At 50.5% G+C, this 23,159-nt stretch overlaps 2 protein-coding genes across 3 annotated transcripts in view; one reads left to right on the top strand and one right to left on the bottom strand.

Moving 5' to 3' along the window:
* Window positions 1–23,159, bottom strand: part of LOC140001171 (uncharacterized) — a 195,418-nt gene that overhangs the window by 44,576 nt on the left and 127,683 nt on the right. The gene's annotated exons all lie outside the window — the stretch shown is intronic.
* On the top strand, window positions 6,694–8,762 carry LOC140001164 (olfactory receptor 14C36-like). Its single transcript, XM_072032348.1, has 2 exons — window positions 6,694–6,827; window positions 7,251–8,762. Exon 2 carries the CDS (start codon window positions 7,274–7,276, stop codon window positions 8,207–8,209), a length of 936 nt encoding a protein of 311 aa, XP_071888449.1. The 5' UTR covers window positions 6,694–6,827; window positions 7,251–7,273; the 3' UTR covers window positions 8,210–8,762.

Genomic DNA, 23,159 nt, shown 5'->3' with positions numbered 1-23,159 from the left:
CGAGCCTCCGGGACCCACACAAGCAGCCGGGGACGCCCCCGGACAGACGCGTTCGGGCGCCGGCGGACCGCCCGCCGGCTTCTGGCCGCTCTCTCTCTCTCTCCACAGCTCTGAGCTCGCGGCTCGTTGCTGCTTCTCCGGCGACTCGCACGCGCGAGACCGCTTCTCGCTCGCCGGCGGGGTAGCTGGGTCGGCAAACAGCTGGCGGCTACCGCTCCACACAACCCACGCCCGAGCCGACGCCACCACCGACGCCGCGCGCCCCCTTCTCGCTCGCGCGCCGGCTCTCCAAGCCCCAAGCGCTCGCTCGGCACCGCTGGCGGAGCAGAGTCCTCACTCTCTCCTATAGACGGACAGAAAAGTCCTTGCCTCAGAAACGACGCGGGTCCTTTTCCAGGCTACCGCGGCGAGGCACCCGAGCGCAACCGACTTTTACCTCGACCTAACTGGAGGCACAGAGAAACAGCGACGCCTACCACACCTTCCGAGCCGTGGCACGAGCTGCTAGTCTACCTCCAGCCCCACGGCGGGCCCCAAAGTCCCGTCGGAGACGCGGTAGACCTGGCCGCCGTTCCCTCTGCCCGATCGTCGGCAAACTCCTTCGCGCGGGTAGACCTGGCAACCTCAGGAGGACACGGGGAGACCCGCCGGCCGGGAACCAACACCGCCGGCCCGCCTTCCTTCGCTTTTCGAGCGGGCCCTTCCGGCACTTTTCGGACCTTTTCGGGCTTTTTCGGACCTTTCCGGGAATTTCCGACGCTTTCCGCGCCATCGGAACCGCTCGGGAACCGCTCGACCCACCGACGGGCGCGCGCCTTCGCAAACGCGCGCGCGCGCGCGCTCCCGTCGCTGCCGGGCAGACCCCAACGCCGTTCTCGCGGCCGGACCTGCAGCGACCCCTACAGGTCGCCAACCGGCAAAACAAAACATGGCGACCGCGGCCGGGTAGACCTGGCGGCCGCAGAATGCTACGGGGAGACCAGGCGGCCGCGGAAGGACCGGGAGACGAGGCTACGGGGTATACGGTAGACCTGGCAACCTCAGGAGGACACGGGGAGACCCGCCGGCCGGGAACCAACACCGCCGGCCCGCCTTCCTCTGCTTTTCGAACGGGCCCTTCCGACACTTTTCGAACTTTTTCGGGTCCTTTCGGACCTTTCCGGGAATTTCCGACGCTTTCCGCGCGATCAGAACCGCTCGGGAACCGCTCGACTGACCGGGGGACGGGAGCCTTCGCAAACGCGCTCGCGCCCGCGCTCCCGTCGTTGCCGGGCAGCCCCCCACGCCGTTCTCGCGGCCGGACCTGCAGCGACCCCTACAGGTCGCCGCCGGCTAAGCAAACATGGCGACCGCGGCCGGGTAGACCTGGCGGCTGCTGTCCGCAACGCTTTTACAAAGCGCCCGCGGCCCCCCCGAGCCGGGGAACACCTGCCGGCCGGGAACCAACCCCGCCGTCGTTTCCCTAGCAGGGCTCTGCTTTGCCTTGCTCAGCTTCCATCCGCATTGCTCTGCTCTCCTGTGCTGTGCTAGGCTTCTCGCGGAGATGTCCCGCTGATTTTGATGCCGAGTCGATCGGTATAATTACGAACGCATAAACCGTCAGACACAGAGCTTGGCCTCCCCGCAGCCCAGCGACTGTTCCCTCAGAACTGGCACGAGGGGGCAGCAGGCATGCAGATATAACCCAGCATGTAAGTAAAAACATGATTCACACAGCTACGGTGGAAGAAAGGCAACAATAAAGAAATAAACAGCTAAAGCAAGACATGGTTCTTGCCCACCGTCATGGTGCACCAGGAGATGTGAAGGAGGCTGGGGAGAGGGTGATCAGGATACAGCCACTGTCCAAGTCTGGCTGCCACCTGCACACAACATGAGGGCCCTCCGGTCTGCCCCCCACAGCCACTTGGAACCCAAAGGAGGGCTGGCCACCAGTTCGCTACGTTCACTTTGCTTCTCTTTGTTTTGCCTTGCTCCACTTTGCCTTGCTCATCCTGGCACAGTTTTGCTTTCCCATACCTCCTTTCCTCTGCTGTTCTTGCCCCTGCTTTGCCTCAGAGTGTTTTGCTCTTTCTCTCCTGGAAATACTTTGCATTTCCTTGTGCTACTTTCCTTTGCTTTGCTTTTCCTTAGCTCTGCTTTGCGTTCCCTGGCCTTGCTTTCGTTTGCTTTATCAGGCCATGTTTTCCTTTGTTTAGCTTTGCTTTGCTCTGCTTTGCCTTTCATCTTTTATTCGTTTTTCTTTTATTTATTTATTTATTTATTTATTTATTTATTTAATGTTCCTTGCATGATTTGTTTTCATGTTGGACCTATCTGATGTGTTTTTACAGGCCGTGCTTTGCTTTTCCAGGCCCTGGTGGTCACTGCTTTTCCCTATGCCTAGCAGGGCTTTTCCTTGTCTTGCTCAGCTTTTATCCGCATTACATCCGATCAGGGTACAGCCACTGTTCAAGTCTGGCTGCCACCTGCACACAACCTGGAGCCCTCCGTTTTCCCCCCAACAGGCACTTGGAACCCAAAGGAGGGCTGGCCGCCAGCTTGCTACGTTCGCTTTGCTTCTCTTTGTTTTGTCCTTGCTCTGCTTTGCTTTGCTCTTCCTGGCAGTTCTGCTTTTCCATACCTCCTTTTGTCTCCTGTTCTTGTCTCGGGTTTGCTTTGTTTTGCCTCAGATTGTTTTGCTGTTTCTTTCCTGGCAATGCTTTGCTTTTGCTTGTGCTACGTTCCCTTGCTCTGCTTTGACTTGCTCGGCTTTCCCTTCCCTGGCCATGCTTTCCTTGGTTTAGTTTTGGGTTATAGACCTGGCACTGCTTTGCTTTTCCTACCCCTGCTGTGCTTTGCCTTGCCTCAAACTGCTTTGCTTTGCTTTGTTTGCTTTGTCTTCCCTGGTTATGCTTTGCTTTTCCTGGTGCTACTTTCCTTTGCTCAGCTTTGCCTTCCCTGGCCGTGCTTTGTTTTGCTTTATGGGGCCATGCTTTCCTTTTTTTACCTTTGCCTTGCTCTCTTTTGCCTCACCTGCTCCTGCTCTCCTTTCCATTTTCAGGCCATGCTTGCCTTTGTTTTGCTTTACTTTGTATTCCTGGCACTGCTTTGCTGTTCCTTTTGCTACTTTCTTTTGTTCTGCTTTGCCTTGCCTGGCCATGCTTTCCTTTGCTTTGCTTTGTATTCCTGGCATTGCTTTGCTTTTCCTTCTCTGCTCTGCTTAGCTTCTCTTAACCCAGCTCTGATTTGCCTCACCTCCAACTTTTTCGCTTTGTTGTGGTTTTATTGCTGTTTTTTTGTTTGTTTTTTTGTTGAATTTTCATTTTTTAATTTATTTATTTTCACTTCTTTCTCTTTCCTGGTTATGCTTTGCTTTTCCTGGTGCTAATTTCCTTTGCTCTGCTTTGCCTTCCTGTGCTTTGCCTTCCCTGGCCTTGCTTTGTTTTGCTTTATGGGGCCATGCTTTCCTTTGCTTAGCTTAGCTTTGCTTTGCTTTGCTCAGCTTTCCCTTCCCTGGCCATGCTTTCGTTTGCTTTACCAGGCCATGCTTTCCTTGGTTTAGCTTTGGGTTATAGACCTGGCACTGAATTGCTTTTCCTACCCGTGCTGTGCTTTGCCTTGCCTCAAACTGCTTTGCTTTCCTTTGTTTGCTTTGTCTTTCCTGTTTATGCTTTGCTTTTCCTGGTGCTACTTTCCTTTGCTCAGCTTTGCTTTCCCTGGCCATGCTTTCTTTTGCTTCATCAGGCCACGCTTTCCTTGGTTTAGCTTTGGTTTATAGACCTGGCACAGGTCTATAAATGGCCTTGCTCTCACCCTTAGCTACATTAATATCCATTCACCACAAATCTTTTGACCCAGCCACACAGCCAGTTTTTAACCCATTGAAACATAATTCTTTCCAGGCCTTAAGCAGCCAGATTCTCTGGAAGAATGCTGTGGCAAATCGTTTCAAAAGCCGTTTTGAAGTTTAGGTAGACCACATCCACAGCCTTTCCCTTGTCCACTGAGCACATCACCTTCTCATAGATTTAGATCTGATTTGTCAAGCAGGTCCTGCTTTGATAAACCCAACTGGGTTTATCAAAGGGCCTGATCAGCTGGTTGTCCTGTTGTGTGATGGTACTGAAGATAATCTGCTCCATGAGTTTCCCTGGCTCAGAGGTCAGACTGACAGGCCTGTAGTTCTCAGATCATCCTTCTGTCTCTTCTTGTAGATATCCATCATATTTTCTAGTTGACAGTTGACAGGGACCTCCCCTGATAGCCAGGACTGCTGAAAAATGATGGAAAATGGCTTGGTGAGCACTTCAGCCAGCTCCCTCAGTACCAATGGGTGGATCCCATCTAGCCCCCTATACGTCTGCATATCTGGGTGGAGTAGCAGTTCTCTAACCATTTCCTCATGGATTATGAGAGCTTCATTCTGTTCGAGGTCCTTATCTACCAGCTCAGGGGCAGAGTATCAGGGTAGCAACTGGTCTTGCTGCAAAACACTGAGGTAAAGAATGCACTGAGTACCTCAGCCTTTTCATCATCTCTTTTAATTCAAACGAACAAACAAACAAAAACCATTTTTATTGTCTTTAACAGTAATAGACATATTGAGCTCCAGCTGGGTTTTGGCCTTTCCAATTTTTTTTCTTTGCACAGCCTAACAACATTTAGGACTCCAGAGAAAATGACAGGGCTTCAGAGAAAATGATAGCATACATGAGAAGCACAGAAAAAATGGAACTGGGCAACCTTCCGTCCTCTACCCTTCTGTGAGCCTGGTCTGCAGCTCCATTCAACTAGTTACTCCTCTACTGTTCACACTCTCCTACAACTGCTGATACTGTTATCTTGTGAGAGCACAATTAGAATGAGACATCTCCCTGCAGATATTAACAGCTGACAGAATGTGGCATCTGTCCAGAGGAACTTTGAGAACTGCAGGATTTTCCCTATACAAACTTCTTGACATTGAGAAGGAGAAGAGCCCATTCCTGCACTGGAGGAAGAGGAACCCCACACATCAGGGCAGACTGGGACTGTGCTGAGTGAGCAGTGCCCAGGGCACCACGAGGGATGCCATACGAGCAGTAGTGCCTGCTCACCAGGAACCAGGCCAGCTTCCTACAGAGCTGCCTTATGAGGAGCATAGCCACCAAGAAGATCTGGATTGTCAGACTCAGCTCACATCCAGTGTGACACCACATGGAAAAGTGTCTACAGCTAGCCGGTAAAGAGGTACACGGGAGTCCCTACAATATCCTGATTTGGAGAGGAGCTAGGGCTATGGAAAGGCTGAAAGTCCCAACAGGACCCAGGTCTTTGTGTCTATAGCTATGGCTGTTGTCTCTGCCAGTGAGACCTACGAGGAGAGAGCACCAGGGCCTCATTGCCTCCTTGCCCCTACCCATGAACCAGGAAGGGGTCGTACCATTCTCCTGAACTTGGCAATGCACATCCCCATCTCCTACTGCCCCAGGAAGAGCCCTGAGCAAGGTGTAAAGGGAAAGGTTCTCTCTCCCAGAGGCAGGGTGTCAAGGTTTGGCCCTTGTGCTTGGTGAAACGCATCCACTTTGTCTACACCTCAGTGTCACCTTCACACTGTTTTTGTCTCCTTGTCCTCACTGCCTCCACTGTTCTATTCTAACGAGCTCCAAGGGGGAGCTGTGTCAGTGCTGGCCATCAGGGGGACACTCCAGGAAATATACATCTGACATGGACTTCTGGAGAGATGTCTTCAATTGTCTCTTAGTGCTTGAGGTCTGTGGGCTCATCAGGAAAGCCCCCAGAGAAGTAATTACAATGCCTTGGGTTGCTGAGCTGGGCCGGGCTCCTGGGACAGAGAGAGCTCCTGGCAAGAGGCCCTGGTGCAGAGAGACAGCTCTGCCCAGGAGCAGCTCCTCTGCACAGTGCAGCAGGGCTGGGGGCTCTGACCACAGCTGGCATGGGGAGAGGAGAGAAGGAGAGAGGGCTTGGAGGCAGTTGGGAGTGGGAGGATGCTGAGCGCTGACCGCAGGAGAAATCTGCACAGCCCTTGACGAGGTAAGTGTCTGGCTGCAAGGCCATGCAGCTGCAGGTCCTGGAAGGGTCTCCTCCTGGGTCTTGTTTCTGGGAGGGCAGTGGGCAATGCAGTAGGCTTTGAGAGTCCTGCTGGATTGCACTGAGAGGTGAGGATGTCTGGCAGAAGCCCCTTGGAGTGCCCTAAGCCAGGTGCCCCCGGTCAGCCCAGAACACCCTGCCGTGGCCGCCCATGCCAGGCTCTCTGTCAGCTACCCCGTAGCCATGGAGGTGCCCCTTGACAGGGTCCTGTTGGTGGCAGGGTGCTACAGGGCAGCGCTGAGCACAGCCACATGGGATGGGGTCTGTGAGCATGGGCAGGGGGAAAGAAGAGGTGGGCGCAGATCAGCAGCTCCCGGCAGGAACAGCTGCAGGCAGCAGAGAGAGGGGCAGGCGGCCAGAAGGAGCTGTTGCCAGAAACACCGTGTCAGGGGGGATTCGGGAACCTCGTGGCCATGCCCTGCAGTGCAGATGCCTTCTCCTGGAGCAGTCCCTCCCTGGCTTCCTCTCCCCCTGCACCCCATGGGCTGTGGGGCAGGCATGGCCAGCACAGCAGGCAGAGCCCAGATGAGGAGAAGCTCTCAAGCTCCTTCTGGCTTGCTGTGGCTCTCCTCAATTAGCAGCCATCTAATGTTTTGTTTTGTTTTTTTTTTTTTTTTCCTCAGGGAAACACCAGAGTGGGATGGTCCTGTAGCTCAGAGGAATAACAAAAGTGACAGAGCTGCACTGCTCAGTCTTCACCAAGGCACAGTCCCTTTGCCTCCTGGCACCCACAGGATTTCTCTGGGAGTGCACAGGTAATGTAAGGGAGTTCAAGCATCCAACACCTGTCATAAGCATTAGAAGTGTTATTGAAAGCTAAATTAAAAAAAAAAAAAAGGGAGGGGCAAAAAAAAAATAAAATACCTGCAGCTCTGCTCTGCATTGGGTTGTTGACAACAACACTGAAAAGCTCATGGATGTGACAAGTGGACGGCACTTGAGTTTCTCCCATCTTCCTGCTTTCATCCTGCAGCACAGCAGGAAGGACTCCTCTGGAGCCCACAGCAGCCCCTGCTCCCAGTGCCACTATCAGCCAGCACCAGCTGGAGCTCAAGCAAGAAAGCTGCAGAAAGGTTCTCCTGCAAACAAATGCTCGGGCTGGGGGTGCTCTAAGGCTTGTAATAAGTCTCCCTCAGAGAAGTGTGTACTAACTTGTTCTGCCTTATCCTCTTCAACAGACAGCTGTGTTTAATGTCAGCAAATGCCCAACGTCAGCACTGTGAGTGAGTTCCTCCTGCTGGCATTTGCAGACAAGCGGGAGCTGCAGCTCCTGCACTTCGCGCTCTTCTTGGACATCTACCTGGCTGCCCTCCTGGGCAACGGCCTCATCCTCACCACCGTAGCCTGCGACCACCACCTCCACACCCCCATGCACTTCTTCCTCCTCAACCTCGCCCTCCTCAACCTGGGCTGCATCTCCACCACTGTCCCCAGAGCAACAGCCAATGCCCTCTGGGACACCAGGACCATCTCCTATCAAGGATGTGTTGCACAAGTCCTCTTTTTCGTATTCTTCATTGGAGCAGAGTATTCCCTTCTCACTGTCATGGCCTATGACCGCTACGTTGCCATCTGCAAGCCCCTGCACTACGGGAGCCTCCTGGGCAGCAGAGCTTGTGCCACCATGGCAGCAGCTGCCTGGGGCAGTGGCTTTCTCAACGCTGTCCTGCACATGGCGAACACATTTTCCCTGCCCCTCTGCCAAGGCAATGCGGTGGACCTGTTCTTCTGTGAGATCCCCCAGATCCTCAAGCTCTCCTGCTCAGATGCTTACCTGAGGGAAGTTGGGGCACTTGTCTTTACTCTTTCTTTAGTATTTCTTTGTTTTGTTTACATTGTGGTGTCCTATATGCTGATCTTTAGAGCGGTGATGAGGATGCCCTCTGAGCAGGGCCGGCACAAAGCCTTTTCCACGTGCCTCCTTCACCTGGCTGTGGTCTCCCTGTTTCTTTGCACTGGCATATTTGCCTACCTGAACCCTCCCTCCATTTCTTTCCCATCCCTGGATCTGGTGGTGGCTGTTCTATACTCACTGTTGCCTCCAGCAGTGAACCCCCTCATTTACAGCATGAGGAACAAAGAAATCAAGCATGCAGTGAGGAAACTATTTGAATACATCTTTCTTCAGCAGAAATAATGTGCATATAATACTAACAGGACACAGGATTTCTGAAAAAAAGACTCAATGCAAATTCTTGAAAGTAATTTTCTTTATTATTATTCCCTCTAACTTGTGGCTTCAATTTAATGTTATTCTAAGTCTCTTAATTTGTATTTTATTATTATTATTATTATTATTAAGTCAATAATTTCAAATACCTTTATAATCAATATTCATGTTTAAATAAAGACAATAAAGAAACAGGGAGAAATTCATTGGTCTCAACTGCAATCTCTTCCCATCACCAGTGCCTCCAGCTGTGAACCCCCTCATCTACAGCATGAGGAACCTGGAACTAAGGGATGCAGTGAGGACACCATTTTAATACATGTTCTTCAGCTTCTTCGCCTATAACAATTAGCCTATAATCAGAAACACCTATTTTTCTCAGATTTTTTTTTCTTAGTTTACATTTGTCTGTGTTATTATTTTCACTAACTATTGTTTCTGATATAAATAATATTATTCTTAGCCTTCTACTTGTTAAAGATTTACCTATAGAACCAGGATTCCTGTGTAGATAAAGACAATAAAGAATCCAGCAGAAATTCATTGGTCTCAGCTGCCATCTCTTCCCATCTCCTCTGGAGCTGGGGGAGCAAACCCCGGCATGCAGGAGGGGCTCAGGGACAAGAGCCCAGCTGACACATGAACGAGCAGCCCCAGTGGCCCTCGGGGCTGCCCCTCACTGCCCGCTGGGTTCTGCCTCTCTGCTGCCTTCGGGTCGGGGCTGCTGCTTCCCTGGAGCCATGGCCATGGCCAGCAGCAGGACGTGGCCTTTTCACTGCTGCTCTCTTTTGGATTCCACATTGGTCTCTTGTGTTTCTTGTATTTGGGTTAGACTTTATATCTCATGTAATTTGATGCCAGTCCTGTTGTCTCTGCAGTGGCATCCGTGTCCCAGCAGACAGCAGCAGGCACTGTGCAGTCCTTTGTCACAGCTGGCCTCCCTACTAGCACCAAACTAAAACCAAACAGTAACAAAAGGGGCTGTTCAGGGCAAACCAAGAAGCCTGGATGCCTCTTCCAATGCTACTGTCTGGAATAGAGAGAAGGGGTTCCTCCCTGCTCTTCTGTTTTCTGGGCCTCTTCATGGAGTAAAGAACACAGGCTGAAAATCCCAGGGTGATCTGTGAGGGATCAAGGACTGCACCAAGAGCTCTCTTCATGGTGGCACTTGCCAAAGTAGACAACTGGATTCATCTGCATGGGACTACACCCCCTGCAGCGGGGCTGATGGCCAATGCAGGCCTGGAGAGGAATCTGGAGCTGCCAGGAGAAGTCAGAAGATCTGCAGGAACAAGGTGTTCAGTGGGCAGTGATTAGAACCTCATAAAATGAGTGATCATCCAAAAAAGATTTTGGTAAAGGAAAAGGCGGATTTGAGGAGACAATGGGCTAAAGCAGGGCTCTGCAATGCCAGAAGAGGTGGTGAAGAGTCATCAGGTAAAGACCCATAAGACTGCACAGTAATTAAGGATAAGCATTTTGAAGTGCCGTGGGCAAGGTCTAGTGCAACACTTGCCTGTCCTTTGTGCCCTCAGAGACACCCCATGGTCCTGCCCAGCACTGCCCTGTGTTGCTGTGTTATCCATGGCAGGGAAGCCAAGCGGCTGGGATCCCTTGCTCGAGATGCCGGCATTGACAAAGCAATTGCAGATGGAGCACAATCCACCAGCCTTTGGAGGCGTCTCCTCTCAGCTGTGAGGGAAAGGTACCCCTTCAAGGAAGAACTTTTATGTCTACCAGGCAAGTGGACCACTATGGAGAAGGGAATCCAGTACCTGAGGGAATTAGCCGTACGGGAAGTGATTTATGAGGATCCAGACCTCAGACAAACATCCAAAGACCCAGATGAAGTCAAGTGTACACGACCCATGTGGCGGAAGTTTGTACAGAGTGCACCATCATCATATGCCAGCTCATTGGCAATAATGGCCTGGAAAGAGGATGAGGAACCCACAGTGGATGAAGCGGCTAAACAACTCCGGCAGTACGAAGAAAGTCTTTCCTCTTCCTTACAGGCCTGCGTCTCAGCTGTGGAGAAACTTTCTGAAGAGGTCCACCAACTTAAAGAGAATCTATCTTCCCCCCAACCTGAACCAACCAGTGTCCAACGACCGAAAGAGAACACTTGGGAGAAACTTTCTGAAAAGGTTCACCAACTTGAGGAGAGATTATTCTCCTCCGTACCTGTACAAAGCAGTGTCTCAGCTGTCAGGGGTAGGCGTTCACCCACACAAGGAAGACGATATGGTGGGTACTCACCCCGTGCCACCCTGTGGTTTTACTTACGAGACCATGGAGAGGACATGAGAAAATGGGATGGAAAATCTACCGCGACCCTAGAGGCACGGATACGTGAGTTGCAAAAGAAAACAATCAGGAAAAAGGGATTCTCCGAAAAGTTTGCTGCTCCAACTTCCAGCAGACAGTCCTTCAAACACAGAAACGAAGAAGATTCTGACCAGGATTAGGGGGGGCCTGCCTCCAGCCAGGGGGAGGAAAGGGACAATCGAGTTTATTGGACTGTGTGGATTCGATGGCCTGGCACATCACGCGCACAGAAGTATAAGGCTTTAGTAGACACCGGTGCACAATGTACTATAATGCCATCGAGCTATAAAGGACCAGAGCCCATCTATATTTGTGGAGTGACAGGGGGATCTCAGCAGTTGACTGTATTGGAGGCTGAAGTGAGTCTGACTGGGAATGAGTGGGAAAAGCACCACATTGTGACTGGCCCGGATGCTCCATGTATCCTTGGCATAGACTATCTTAGAAGAGGATATTGCAAGGACCCAAAAGGGTTTCGGTGGGCTTTTAGTATAGCTGCCTTAGAGACAGAGGGCATTAAACAATTATCTACCTTGCCTGGTCTCCAAGAGGACCCCTCTGTTGTGGGGTTGCTGAGGGTCGAAGAACAGCAGGTGCCAATCGCTACCACAACTGTGCACCGTCGGCAATATCGCACTAACCGAGACTCCCTGATTCCCATCCATAAGCTAATTCATCAATTGGAGAACCAAGGAGTGATCAGCAAGACCCATTCACCTTTCAATAGTCCCATATGGCCAGTGCGAAAGTCTAATGGCGAGTGGAGACTAACAGTGGACTATCGCGGCCTGAACGAAGTCACGCCACCGAGTGCTGCAGTGCCGGACATGCTGGAACTTCAGTACGAACTTGAATCGAAGGCAGCCAAGTGGTATGCCACCACTGATATCGCTAATGCATTTTTCTCCATCCCTCTAGCAGCAGAGTGCAGGCCACAATTTGCCTTCACTTGGATAGGAGTCCAATATACTTGGAATCGGCTGCCCCAGGGGTGGAAACACAGCCCTACCATTTGCCATGGACTGATCCAGTCTGCGCTAGAGGAGGGGGAAGCTCCTGAACATCTGCAGTACATCGATGACATTATTGTGTGGGGTGACACAGCAGAGGAAGTTTTCGAGAAAGGGAAGAAAATAGTCCAAATCCTTCTGAAAGCCAGTTTTGCCATAAAACAAAATAAAGTCAAAGGACCTGCACGAGAGATCCAGTTTTTAGGAATAAAATGGCAAGATGGACGTCGTCAAATCCCAATGGATGTGATCAACAAAATAACAGCTATGTCTCCACCAACTAACAAAAAAGAAACACAGACTTTCCTAGGTGTTGTGGGGTTTTGGAGAATGCACATCCCATATTACAGTCTGATTGTAAACCCGCTCTACCAAGTAACCCGTAAGAAGAATGAGTTTGAATGGGGCCCTGAACAACGACAAGCCTTTGAACAAATCAAGCAGGAAATAGTCCATGCAGTAGCCCTTGGGCCAGTTCGAACAGGACCAGATGTAAAGAATGTGCTCTACACTGCAGCCGGGGAGAACGGCCCCACCTGGAGCCTCTGGCAGAAAGAACCTGGGGAAACTCGAGGTCGGCCTCTGGGGTTTTGGAGTCGGGGATATAGAGGATCTGAGGCCTGCTATACTCCAACTGAAAAGGAGATATTGGCAGCATATGAAGGAGTTCGATCTGCTTCGGAGGTGGTCGGTACTGAAGCACAGCTCCTCCTAGCACCCCGATTGCCGGTACTAGGCTGGATGTTCAAGGGAAGGGTCCCCTCTACACATCATGCAACTGATGCTACATGGAGCAAGTGGGTTGCCCTGATTACTCAGCGGGCTCGAATAGGAAACCCCAGTCGCCCAGGAATATTGGAAGTGATCATGGACTGGCCAGAAGGCAAATACTTTGGGATATCATCAGAGGAGGAGGTGGGTCGTGCTGAAGAAACCCCGCTGTACAACCAGTTACCGGAGAATGAAAAGAAATATGCCCTGTTCACTGATGGGTCCTGTCGTATTGTGGGGAAGCATCGGAGATGGAAGGCTGCTGTATGGAGTCCTACGCGACGAGTTGCAGAAGCTGCTGAGGGAGAAGGTGAATCGAGTCAGTTTGCAGAAGTGAAAGCCATTCAGCTGGCTTTAGACATTGCTGAACGAGAAAAATGGCCAGTTCTCTATCTCTACACTGATTCATGGATGGTAGCAAATGCCCTGTGGGGATGGTTACAGCAATGGAAGCAAAACAACTGGCAGCGTAGGGGCAAACCCATCTGGGCTGCTGCATTGTGGCAAGATATTGCTGCTCGGGTAGAGAACCTGGCTGTGAAAGTACGCCACGTAGATGCTCATGTGCCCAAGAATCGGGCTACTGAAGAACATCAAAACAACCAGCAGGTGGATCAGGCTGCTAAGATTGAAGTAGCTCAGGTGGACCTGGATTGGCAGCATAAAGGTGAATTATTTGTAGCCCGATGGGCCCATGACACCTCAGGCCATCAAGGTAGAGATGCAACATACAGATGGGCTCGTGATCGAGGGGTGGACCTGACCATGGACGCTATAGCACAGGTTATTCATGACTGTGAAACATGTGCTGCAATCAAGCAAGCCAAATGGTCAAAGCCTCTTTGGTATGGAGGACGATGGCTGAAATATAAATATGGAGAGGCCTGGCAGATCGATTACATCACACTCCCTCAAACTCGCAATGGCAAGCGCCACGTACTTACAATGGTGGAAGCAACCACCGGATGGCTGGAAACATATCCTGTGCCTCATGCCACCGCCCGGAACACCATCCTGGGCCTTGAAAAGCAAGTCCTATGGCGACATGGCACCCCAGAAAGAATAGAGTCAGACAATGGGACTCACTTCTGAAACAACCTTATAGACACTTGGGCCAAAGAACATGGTATTGAATGGGTGTATCACATCCCCTATCATGCACCAGCCTCCGGGAAAGTTGAACGATACAATGGCCTGTTAAAGACTACCTTGAAAGCAATGGGCGCTGGGACATTCAAAAACTGGGATACGCATTTGGCAAAGGCCACCTGGTTAGTCAGTACTAGGGGATCTACCAACCGAGCTGGACCTGCCCAATCAAACCTGTTACGTACTGTAGATGGGGATAAAGTTCCTGTAGTGCATGTAAAAAATATGCTGGGTAAAACAGTCTGGGCTACTCCTGCCTCGGGAAAAGGCAAACCTATTCGTGGAATTGTTTTCGCTCAGGGACCGGGATACACTTGGTGGGTGATGCAAAAGAACGGAGAGGTCCGGTGTGTACCTCAAGGAGATTTAATACTGGGTGAGAATAGCCCATGAACTGAATTGTACCATGTTAATTAGTATATTATACTGTATGTTATCACTACCATGATTACTATAGGTGACTAACTAGAATGTATGGAAAAGAGTGTAACGTGAGCATGACATAAATGGTATGGAATAAGGGGTGGATAGATGTCCTGGTTTCAGTTAGAATTAATTTTCTTCCTAGTAGCTGGTGGAATGCTGTGTTTTGGCTTAGGATGAGAAGAGTGCTGATAACACCCCGATGCTTTAATTGTTGCAGAGCAGTGCTTATACTAAGCCAAGGACATCTCAGCCTTTTGCTCTGTCCTGCCAACGGGCAGGCTGGGGGTGCAGTAAGAGCTGGGAGGGGACAGACCCAGGACAGGTGACCCAAACTAGCCAAAGGGGTATTCCATACCATCTGACGTCATGCTAAACAATATATAGGGGTGGCTAGCTGGGGGGAGGGGACCGGACTGCTCGGGGTTAGGCTGGGCATCGGTCAGCGAGTGGTGAGCAATTGCATTGTGCATCACTTGTTTGTACATATTATTATTACTTTCCTATTATCACCATTGTATTATTATTATTATTATTATTATTATTATTATTATTATTATTATTATTATTATTATTATTATTATTATTATTATTATTATTATTTTCCTGTCTTATTAAACTGTCTTTATCTCAACTCACGGGCTTCACTTTCCATTTCTCTCCCCCGTCCCAGAGAGGGAGGGGGGAAGGTGAGCGAATGGCTGCGTGGTGTTTAGCTGCCGGCCGGGTTAAACCACGACACCAGTACAGCAAAACAGTAACCTTAAACCAGCCCCCAGAACTGAAAAACAGCATGACATGGAAGTTACTAATGTGCTATACAACACAGTTCTGAAAAGAAGCACAACAGACCCCAGATCAGATTATTGATCAATATTATGATCAGCAACTTTTAAAATGATCTAATGCTTGTAACAATTTATTTTTAAAACACTGGTCAGATCTGTCATCTCAACCTTTGTGCTCCACGCTAGGCACCAAGAAGACTTGCTGTGGTTTGACCCTGCAGGCAGCTCAGCACTACAAAGCTATTCATCCAATGGGACGGAGGAGAGAACTCAGAGGAAAAAAAAAAAAAAAAAAAAAAAAAGTAAAAGTTCATGGGTTGAGATAAAGGAAATTTAATAGAACGCAAAAGGAATTATTATTATTACTATTATTATTATTATTATTGCCACAAATCAACTAAGGTCATGATATTTTTGTGTGTGTATCAAAAGATATTTTGATATTTTCTTAGTTTTGTCTGAGATGGAGTTAATTTTTCTTCCTAGTAGCTGGTATGGTGCTGTGTTTCATTACGGAATCACAGAATAGTTTGGGGATGAAAAGACCTTACAGATCACATAATTCCAACTCACCTCCCATGGGCAGGGACACCTTCCACTAGACCAGGTTGCTGAAAGCCCCATCCAAACTGGCCTTGAATGCATCAAGGGATGGGGCACAGATCTAATAGATCCATGTCCTTCTTATACAGAGAGTCCCAGAGCTGAATGCAATCCTTGAGGTGTGGCCTCACCAGGGCCAAATACAGAAGGACTATCACTTCCCTACATCTGTTGACCACGGTATCCTTGGTACAAGGCAGGCCTTCTTGGCCACCTTAGCACACTGATGGCTTATATTCAGCCGACTATCCACCAATATCCCCAGGTCCTTTTCCCCTGGGCAGCTGTCCAGCCACCCTTCCCACAGCATTGCATGGGGTTCTTGTGCCCCAAGTGCAGGACCCAGAACTTGGCTATGTTGAACTTCATGCAGTTGGCCTCAGCCCATGGGTGCAGCAATCAACAAGACACAAGTCACCTCACCAGCATTTTTAAAGCCATGGGCTGACTGCTGCTCTTGCAGCTTCTTAGCTACATGCAGTTGTGAGATATGTTCATCTGATTCGTGTCAGTATGGAACAATGCTAGGGCCGCATGGTATGATGAATGTGACCTTCTGTCTTACATACCCTTGTATAAGCACAAGTCTAAGAAAAACAGAGTGGTTAATGTATATAATTCTTGTATCTTGCAAAGGAATGCTTTAGCAATTCGTGTCAATAGAGAGTTTAAAGGGAAATGTATTTGTAGGCTTTTCCTTGGAGTCTCTGATATCTGGGGAGTTCAGAATAACTGCTAACTATTATGACTGTTGCATGGGACACTATGTAAGCCTCTGATATCTGGCCAGGAGATTAAGGAGACGGGGAGAGTTGAAGAACAACTAAAAGCTTGCAGGGGACGCTGCACAAGTCTCTGACATAAAGCCAAGTTGGACAAAGGAGAAGGACAAGAGGGAGGAAGACTATGAGCCTTCAGCATGAGAGAACCACAGAGACCCTCAGAGGGACCACCGGAGACTGATACACATGCTCCAGTAGGAGGGTTTGGATTCCAGAAACTAATTAAAATAGCCCTGTTTTTTTAGAAGTAGTAATGAATTTGTATCAGCCTAGGAACATAAAAATCATCCACTTGATGTAACTGGTGTGCATCTTGGTGGAGCAGAGAGTCCCGATGCACCCAGCGCTGTTTGCTTAGCTCTATTCCTTTAATAAATTGTAAACTTTGATTATAGTCCTATTTTGAAGATAGAGCCATTTATTACACAGCCAAGCCTTGTGCCTCTTGCTGTCCAGTCGTGGACTCAAGCAAAAGGGCATATGTGGGCCTTCTTTCTGTCTGGGTCCTCCTGGGTATGGAGGCAGAGGGGATCCCACAGTCAGCATGCCAAGCAGGTGCCTTCTGCTGGCCTTCCAGGGCCACTGGCAGATGTCAGCCCAAAAGTCCATACCGAGGGAGAAGTCAAGGATGACCTGTCAGCTACAGACAGAAGAGACCTCACAGTCCCTTTCTATGACACGTTCCTGCTGCTGCCCTATCCACTGCAGAGACAGAAGTGACCTCACAGTCCCTGCCACAGTCACATTCCTCCTGCTGGGGCAGGAGATCCTGACGCAGAGCTGACCTCTCTAGTCCCTTAGAGACTAGGGCTCACTTTTCTGGATTAGAAATTTAGCAAATGTGTCGTTCTGCTTGTGGTGTCAGGTCTGTGGTTAGGCTATGGGAAAGCTTTGTGGAATAGTTTTTTGTTTTACATCTGCCTAGAAGTCTGGGTTTAATAGAGCATGTTAATGCTAGTATTGAAGGCAGGGATTAGGGTGAGCACAAGGGTAAAGGCAAGGGCGAAAGACTATGGGCTGAATTTTGCTTCATGGAACACTTTGAGTTCAAGCATTAGAATAGGGGATTCCTGTCAGGGTGTTGGAGTAGCATTTAGGTTTAGGGGTTACTCTTTAAAACTCTTTAAAATTGGGTACTCTACAAATTGGTTACTCTTTAAAATTGGTTACTCTTTAAAATTGGCTAATGGCCTAAAGCAGCATCAACATTTCCTGCAGCCTCTTACCTCTACGAAATCGTTGTAGAGGATCGCTCACCCTGGCTTTGTGTTTCATGAATTACTGAAGGCAGATTAAGAGACATCAGTCAAGGCAGGGAGGTGCTCAGGTGAGAGCAATGTGGGAAAGCGAGGTGGATATCTATGTCCTGCAGGGAAACAGGTGCAGACATGTGACAGTATCGGACAGCCTGTGGTGGTTATTGTCAAGGATCTTTTGCAAGATGAAAGCCCCCGACGGAGCCAACAGCTTTGTCTGCTGGGCTCTGGCCCTTGTGTCTGTCAGTGATGCCTATGATGAGACACCTCATCCTTACAGCAGTAGGACCTCAGTGCCTCCTCAACCCCCTCCAGGAGCCTAGGAGATGTCCTCCTGTAGCCTTGTACTTGGCACTGCCCTTACCCACTGTGCATTGACCCAGGAAAGCCCTAAACCCAGCTGGAGGGACAGCATCTCCCTTCCCAGAGGCTGGGGTCAGGGCCCAACTGTTGGACTTCATGGGACACATCAAGGTTGCCTCAGCATCAGGGCCACCTTTCCTGGGCCCTGGTCTCCCCGTCATCGCTGCCTGCCCTTTTCTGCTAAGTCCATGGGGAGGCTTTGTCAGTAATGTCCCTCAGTGGGACCGTTAGCACTGTGAGAGGCTTTGGAGTTTGCATCAGATTTGGACTACTAGAGAAGCTGCTTCAGCCACCCAGATAAAGCTCCTCTGCCAGGCACAGCATTGCTGGGGGCACTGCGCGCAGCTGGCATGGGGAGAGGAGAGAAGGGGGAGAGAGGTTCAGGGCAGCCTGGGCAGGGGGAAGGCAGGGGAGAGCTGGCAGAGGGAGAAATCTTACTAGCCACCTCCCCATGGTAAATCTCTGGGTGCAGGGCAATGCTGCTGCACACCCTGCCAGGCTCTCCTGGAGCTGGCCCAGCCCTCAGCTGATGGGAGCTGTCAGGAGGATGCTCGGTGTTGGAGCTGAAGGGCATGCAGGGCTTGTGTGCTGCAGGGTCAGCGTGCAGGTCCCAAGGGCTCCCTTCTCTTGGGCCCGGCTGTAGGCAGTGCAGCTGGGGGTGCAGGCAGGGGTGGCCAGGGCTGTGGTGCAGAGCAGGGTCCCTGCTGTGCCCCAGAGGCTGTGTGCCATGGCAAGGCCTCTGCTACCTGCCAGGTTCAGCACTCAGCCTGCCCGGGGAGCTGCCCAGGGACTGCGGGGAGAAGCTGCGGGTGGAAGGAGCCCCCCTGGTACCTCAGGGCAGGACAGGGCAGGGTTCTGCTGCTGCCCAGAGCCTGCTGCCTGGGGCAGGCTGCTCACAGCCCCACACCTCCCAAGGGCACTGCACTGCAGAACTGCCCGGCAAGAGCTACCTGAAGGCAATGCACTTTTTAGAATCTGCTTCATTTTCCTGCCCATGTGCTGAGGCAGAAGGATGGTAATGGAGTAGGAGCATCTGTAGTAGAGACTAAGGCTCCTTGAGCATTGCTGCTGCTCTGAGGCACCTCACACACCTCAGCATACAGACCATACCAACACCATCTTTTTTGCTTTGTAAGGAGGTATTTGACCTTCTCCCGTTCTGCAGACAGGGAGATGACCTTTCCCAGTGGACTTCTCAGATCACTTAGGGTTCCCTTTTACGTGTTGCTGTAGACTAGGACTGACTGCTGCAGAGCCCACAGCACAGCCCTCTGCTTCTTTTGGCACCCTCAAAGCACCAACCAGAGAAAAAACAAGGAGCTGCTGAAAGCTCTTCCTGTGGAAGGAATGGGAAAGAATGTGTTCTGTGTGACTGTTCTATGAGACGTGCAAAGTATTTTGGTCAGAGAAGTCCTTAAATTTTACAATGTCACTTCTTCTTTTGGACAGACTACCTTGCTCAGGGACAATAAATATGTAACAACAGCTCCATCACTGAGTTCCTCCTGCTGGCATTCACAGACACACGGGAGCTGCAGCTCCTGCACTTCGCACTCTTCCTGGGCATCTACCTGGCTGCCCTCCTGGGCAACGGCCTCATCCTCACTGCCGTAGCCTGTGACCACCGCCTCCACACCCCCATGTACTTCTTCGTCCTCAACCTTGCCCTCAACAACCTGGGCTGCGTCTCCACTACTCTGCCCAAAGCCATGACCAGATTGCTCTGGGACACCAAGGCCATTCCCTATTCAGGATGTGTTGCACAGCTCTTTCTTATAATCTTTTTGAATTTAGCAGGACTTTCTCTTCTCACTGTCATGGCCTACGACCGCTACATTGCCATCTGCAAGCCCCTGCATTACGGGAGCCTCCTGGGCAGCAGAGCTTGTGCCCAGATGGCAGCAGCTGCCTGGGGCAGTGGCTTTCTCCAAGCTGTGCTGCACATTGCCAACATATTTTCACTGCCCCTCTGCTGTGGCAATTCTTTCAACCAGTTCTTCTGTGAAATCCCCCAGATCCTCAAGCTCTCTTGCTCAGACTCGTACATAAGGGAAGTTCAACTTAGTACGGTTACTGCTTTTCTATTTGGGGGTTGTTTTGTTTTCATTGTGGTGTCCTATGTGGAGACCTTCAGGGCTGTGCTGAGGATGCCCTCTGAGCAGGGCCGGCACAAAGCCTTCTCCACATGCCTCCCTCACCTGGCTGTGGTCTCCCTCTTTCTCAGCGCAGTTATCTTTGCCCACCTGAAGCCCCCATCAATTTCATCCCCTTCCCTGGATGTTGTTCTGGCATTTCTTTACTTAGTGGTGCCTCCAGTAGTGAACCCCTTCATCTACAGCATGAGGAACAAGGAGATCAAGGTTGCCATGTGGAAAGTGATGACTGGGTGTTTTTCTTGAGCAATATATTGCCTGCCTTCTTCTGTATATCACTCATAATGTAAATCATGATAGCTGAAGCCAGTGGGTATTATGTTCTTATGTTGTTATTGGTGTTCTGCTTTTTTTCTCCATTTTATTTTATCAAATATTTTCCACAAAGAAATATAATTCTTCATTTTGCTTGAGTATTTAAACCAATTAAAGTGACTTTTTGTCTTATATCATTCCTCTGAGACATTTTCTGTGGCTTCAGGGACAGTGTGCAGAGGCGGAGAGGAAGAGTTGTGGCAGTCCAGCCTGGGAGCACCAGTGCTGGGTCCATGCAGAGCTGCTCTCCTGCCACTGCCACCCTCTCCTGCTGAGCCCTGCTGGCGGAGTAAGGCCTGGCTGCTCCTGTAGCTTGGTGCCAGTGCTGCTGTGAGGCTGTGCTGGGACTGCAGGCATAGACAGACAGTGGGCACATGAGTGACACAGCTGGCCTCCAGAACAGCATTTGCCTCCTAAAAGGGCCATGCCTGAAGGCTCACATCATCTTTCAGTGTTGCTGTCACATCAGAACATGCTCAAAGAGAGTCCCAAAGGCTCCCTGGGACATAGGATGAGCTGGGAGAAGAGCAGGGCCTGTCCAGGTGCAGGAGAGACACAGGAACAGAAACCCTTTGCAGCTGCTGCTACCTGCAGGCGCATCGTGCGCACATGGAGAGAGGAACAAGAGCAGGCACAAAGGTCATCAGCTATCCCTAGGGGTGTCATGAAGGCCAGTGGGGCAGAGTGTCTTCAGGTCCCTTCTTCCTGAGAGTAACAACCATGGGACATCTGCCTGAATAGCAGAGAATAGTCCAGTTGAAGGCACCTTCAGAGACCGTCCAGTCCAAAGTGCAAGACCTGAATGCAGATCTGTGATGTGTTTCCTTGAACTCCCAAGGTCCCTGTGCCCATTCCTTATGCTGTGGGGCATCTCAGAGGAGGACAGAGCAAGGCGATACACCCACCACAGGGCTGAGGTGCCTCCCAGCCTCTGGCAGTGGCTGCAGGAGCCAGAGGGACCCTGCAAGTGCTGCAGTGCACTGTGTGTGTGTAAGGCAGGGACTGGTGTCTCTGAACAGCCCAGTGTGGATGAGCAGTGCACGAGGCCAGCTCAGATATGGACACCTCACAGAGCCTTGACATGTCTCTGTGCAGAACTCCAGTAATTACCCCGAGTGTTCCCATGAGATTTTTGTCTCCCTCCTTGCACAGGTTCATTGCAAATGCCTCTCTCACGCTACTCTGCCTTTTGGACTGGTGGTGACAGCAAACTGGTGGCTGTTGGTGACAGCCAACATGGCTTCACACAGGGCAGATTGTGCCTGACAAACCTGGTGGCCGTCTACGATGGGCTTACAGCATTGGTGGAGAGGGGAAGAGCAACTCACGTCATGAACTTTGACTTGTGCAAATCATTTGACACTGTCCCACACGATAGCCTTGTCTCTCAATTGAAGAGACATGGGTGTGATGGATGGATCACCTGGTGGGTAGGGAATTGTCTGGATGGTCACCCTCAAGGAGCTGGAGTCTACAATGTCCAAGTGGAGGTCAGTAAAGAGTGGTGTTCCTCAGGGGTCAGTATTGGGACCAGCACTGTTTAACACTTTGTCAGTGACATGGATAGTGTGACTGAGTGCAGTCTCAGTGAGTATGCTGATGACACCAAGCTGGGAGGTGCAGTCAATACGCTGGAGGGAAGGGATGATATGCAGATGGACCTGGACAGGCTTGAGAGATTTTCCTGTGGGAACCTCATGAGGTTCACAAAGGCCAAGTGCAAGGTCCTGCAGCTGGACTGGGGCAATCCCAAGCACAAATACCGGCTGGGTGGAGAATGGGTTGAGAGCAGCTCTGAGGAGAAGGACCTTGGGTACTGGTGGATGAGAAGCTCAACCTGTGACGGCAATGTGGGTTTGCAGCCCAGAAAGCCAACTGCATTCTGGGTGGCATCAATCAAGTTTGGCCCAAAGGTTGACAGAGTTGATTCTCTCCCTCAGCTCTGCGTTTCGGTACTGCATTCAGCTCTGGGGCTCCAAACTCTAGAAGGACATGGAAGTATTAGAAGTAGTCTAGAAGAGGCCAAAAACATGATAGAGAGGCTGGGACATCTTTTCAATGAAGACTGGCTGAGAAAGCTGGTTCTCTTCAGCCTGGAGAGACCCTATAGCAGCCTTCCAGTACCTAAAGGGGGCCTTTAGGTAACGTTTTAAAACTAAAAGAAGGTGCTTTAAAATTAGGTATAAGGAAGACATTCTTTCCTTTGGGGGTGGTGGTCAATGGAACAGGTTGCCCAGAGAAGTTGTGTCAACCTATCCCTTGCTCCTTCGTGGCCAGAAGCCTCCCATGCCAAACCACGACAGAACTCCCCCCCCCCCCCCCCCCCCCCTCGCAAGTTGTTGTTTAACCTCATCTTTTCTGCATGAGGCCTCCTCTGCACCACAGAACCCAATCTCAGTTCCCACTTTGCCACAAGCGCTTTGCATGGGTGCTACAGGGCCTAACACTACCATGTCCTGCCCTGGCTCTGCCATCCCGCTGGGCAGATTTGAGGGTGACAAAAGCAAAGGGATACATTTGGGTATGGAATGTGGGGCCTGGCAGAGACAAGGAGTCGAGGGAGAGGACAGGGCGAGGCAGCAAAGGCAGCACAAGCAGTGGTGTTGGTGCAGGACCATGTTTGTACAAGGAGCCTGAGTGGGCAGCAGCTGGCAGGAGGCTAGGGTGATACTGTAAAAGCCAGTCAAAGTAACTCTCTAAGACTCAGTTTGGAGTTTTAGAAAGCAGGCATTCTTTTACCGAGGTGCTGGACGCACAGGGGATCACTCCAGTGCTTACAGAACTGTTTGAGCTATAGGGCTTATATACAAGCAAAACATACATGTTAATCACATTTCCCCAAAACATATTCATACTACTTCCTGTAACTCATGAAAATCAGAAAGTGTCGCTGACACATGCACATTTGTTTCCCCTGTCTTTCAGGGGTCTCTGGTGGTCATCGGTAGTCTTCCTCACTATATTCATCAGTTGAAT

Source organism: Anas platyrhynchos, chromosome 38, assembly GCF_047663525.1.
Source record: "Anas platyrhynchos isolate ZD024472 breed Pekin duck chromosome 38, IASCAAS_PekinDuck_T2T, whole genome shotgun sequence".
In the NCBI taxonomy this organism is placed as follows: Eukaryota; Metazoa; Chordata; class Aves; order Anseriformes; family Anatidae; genus Anas; species Anas platyrhynchos.
This window is presented reverse-complemented; position numbering and strand designations above follow the sequence as displayed.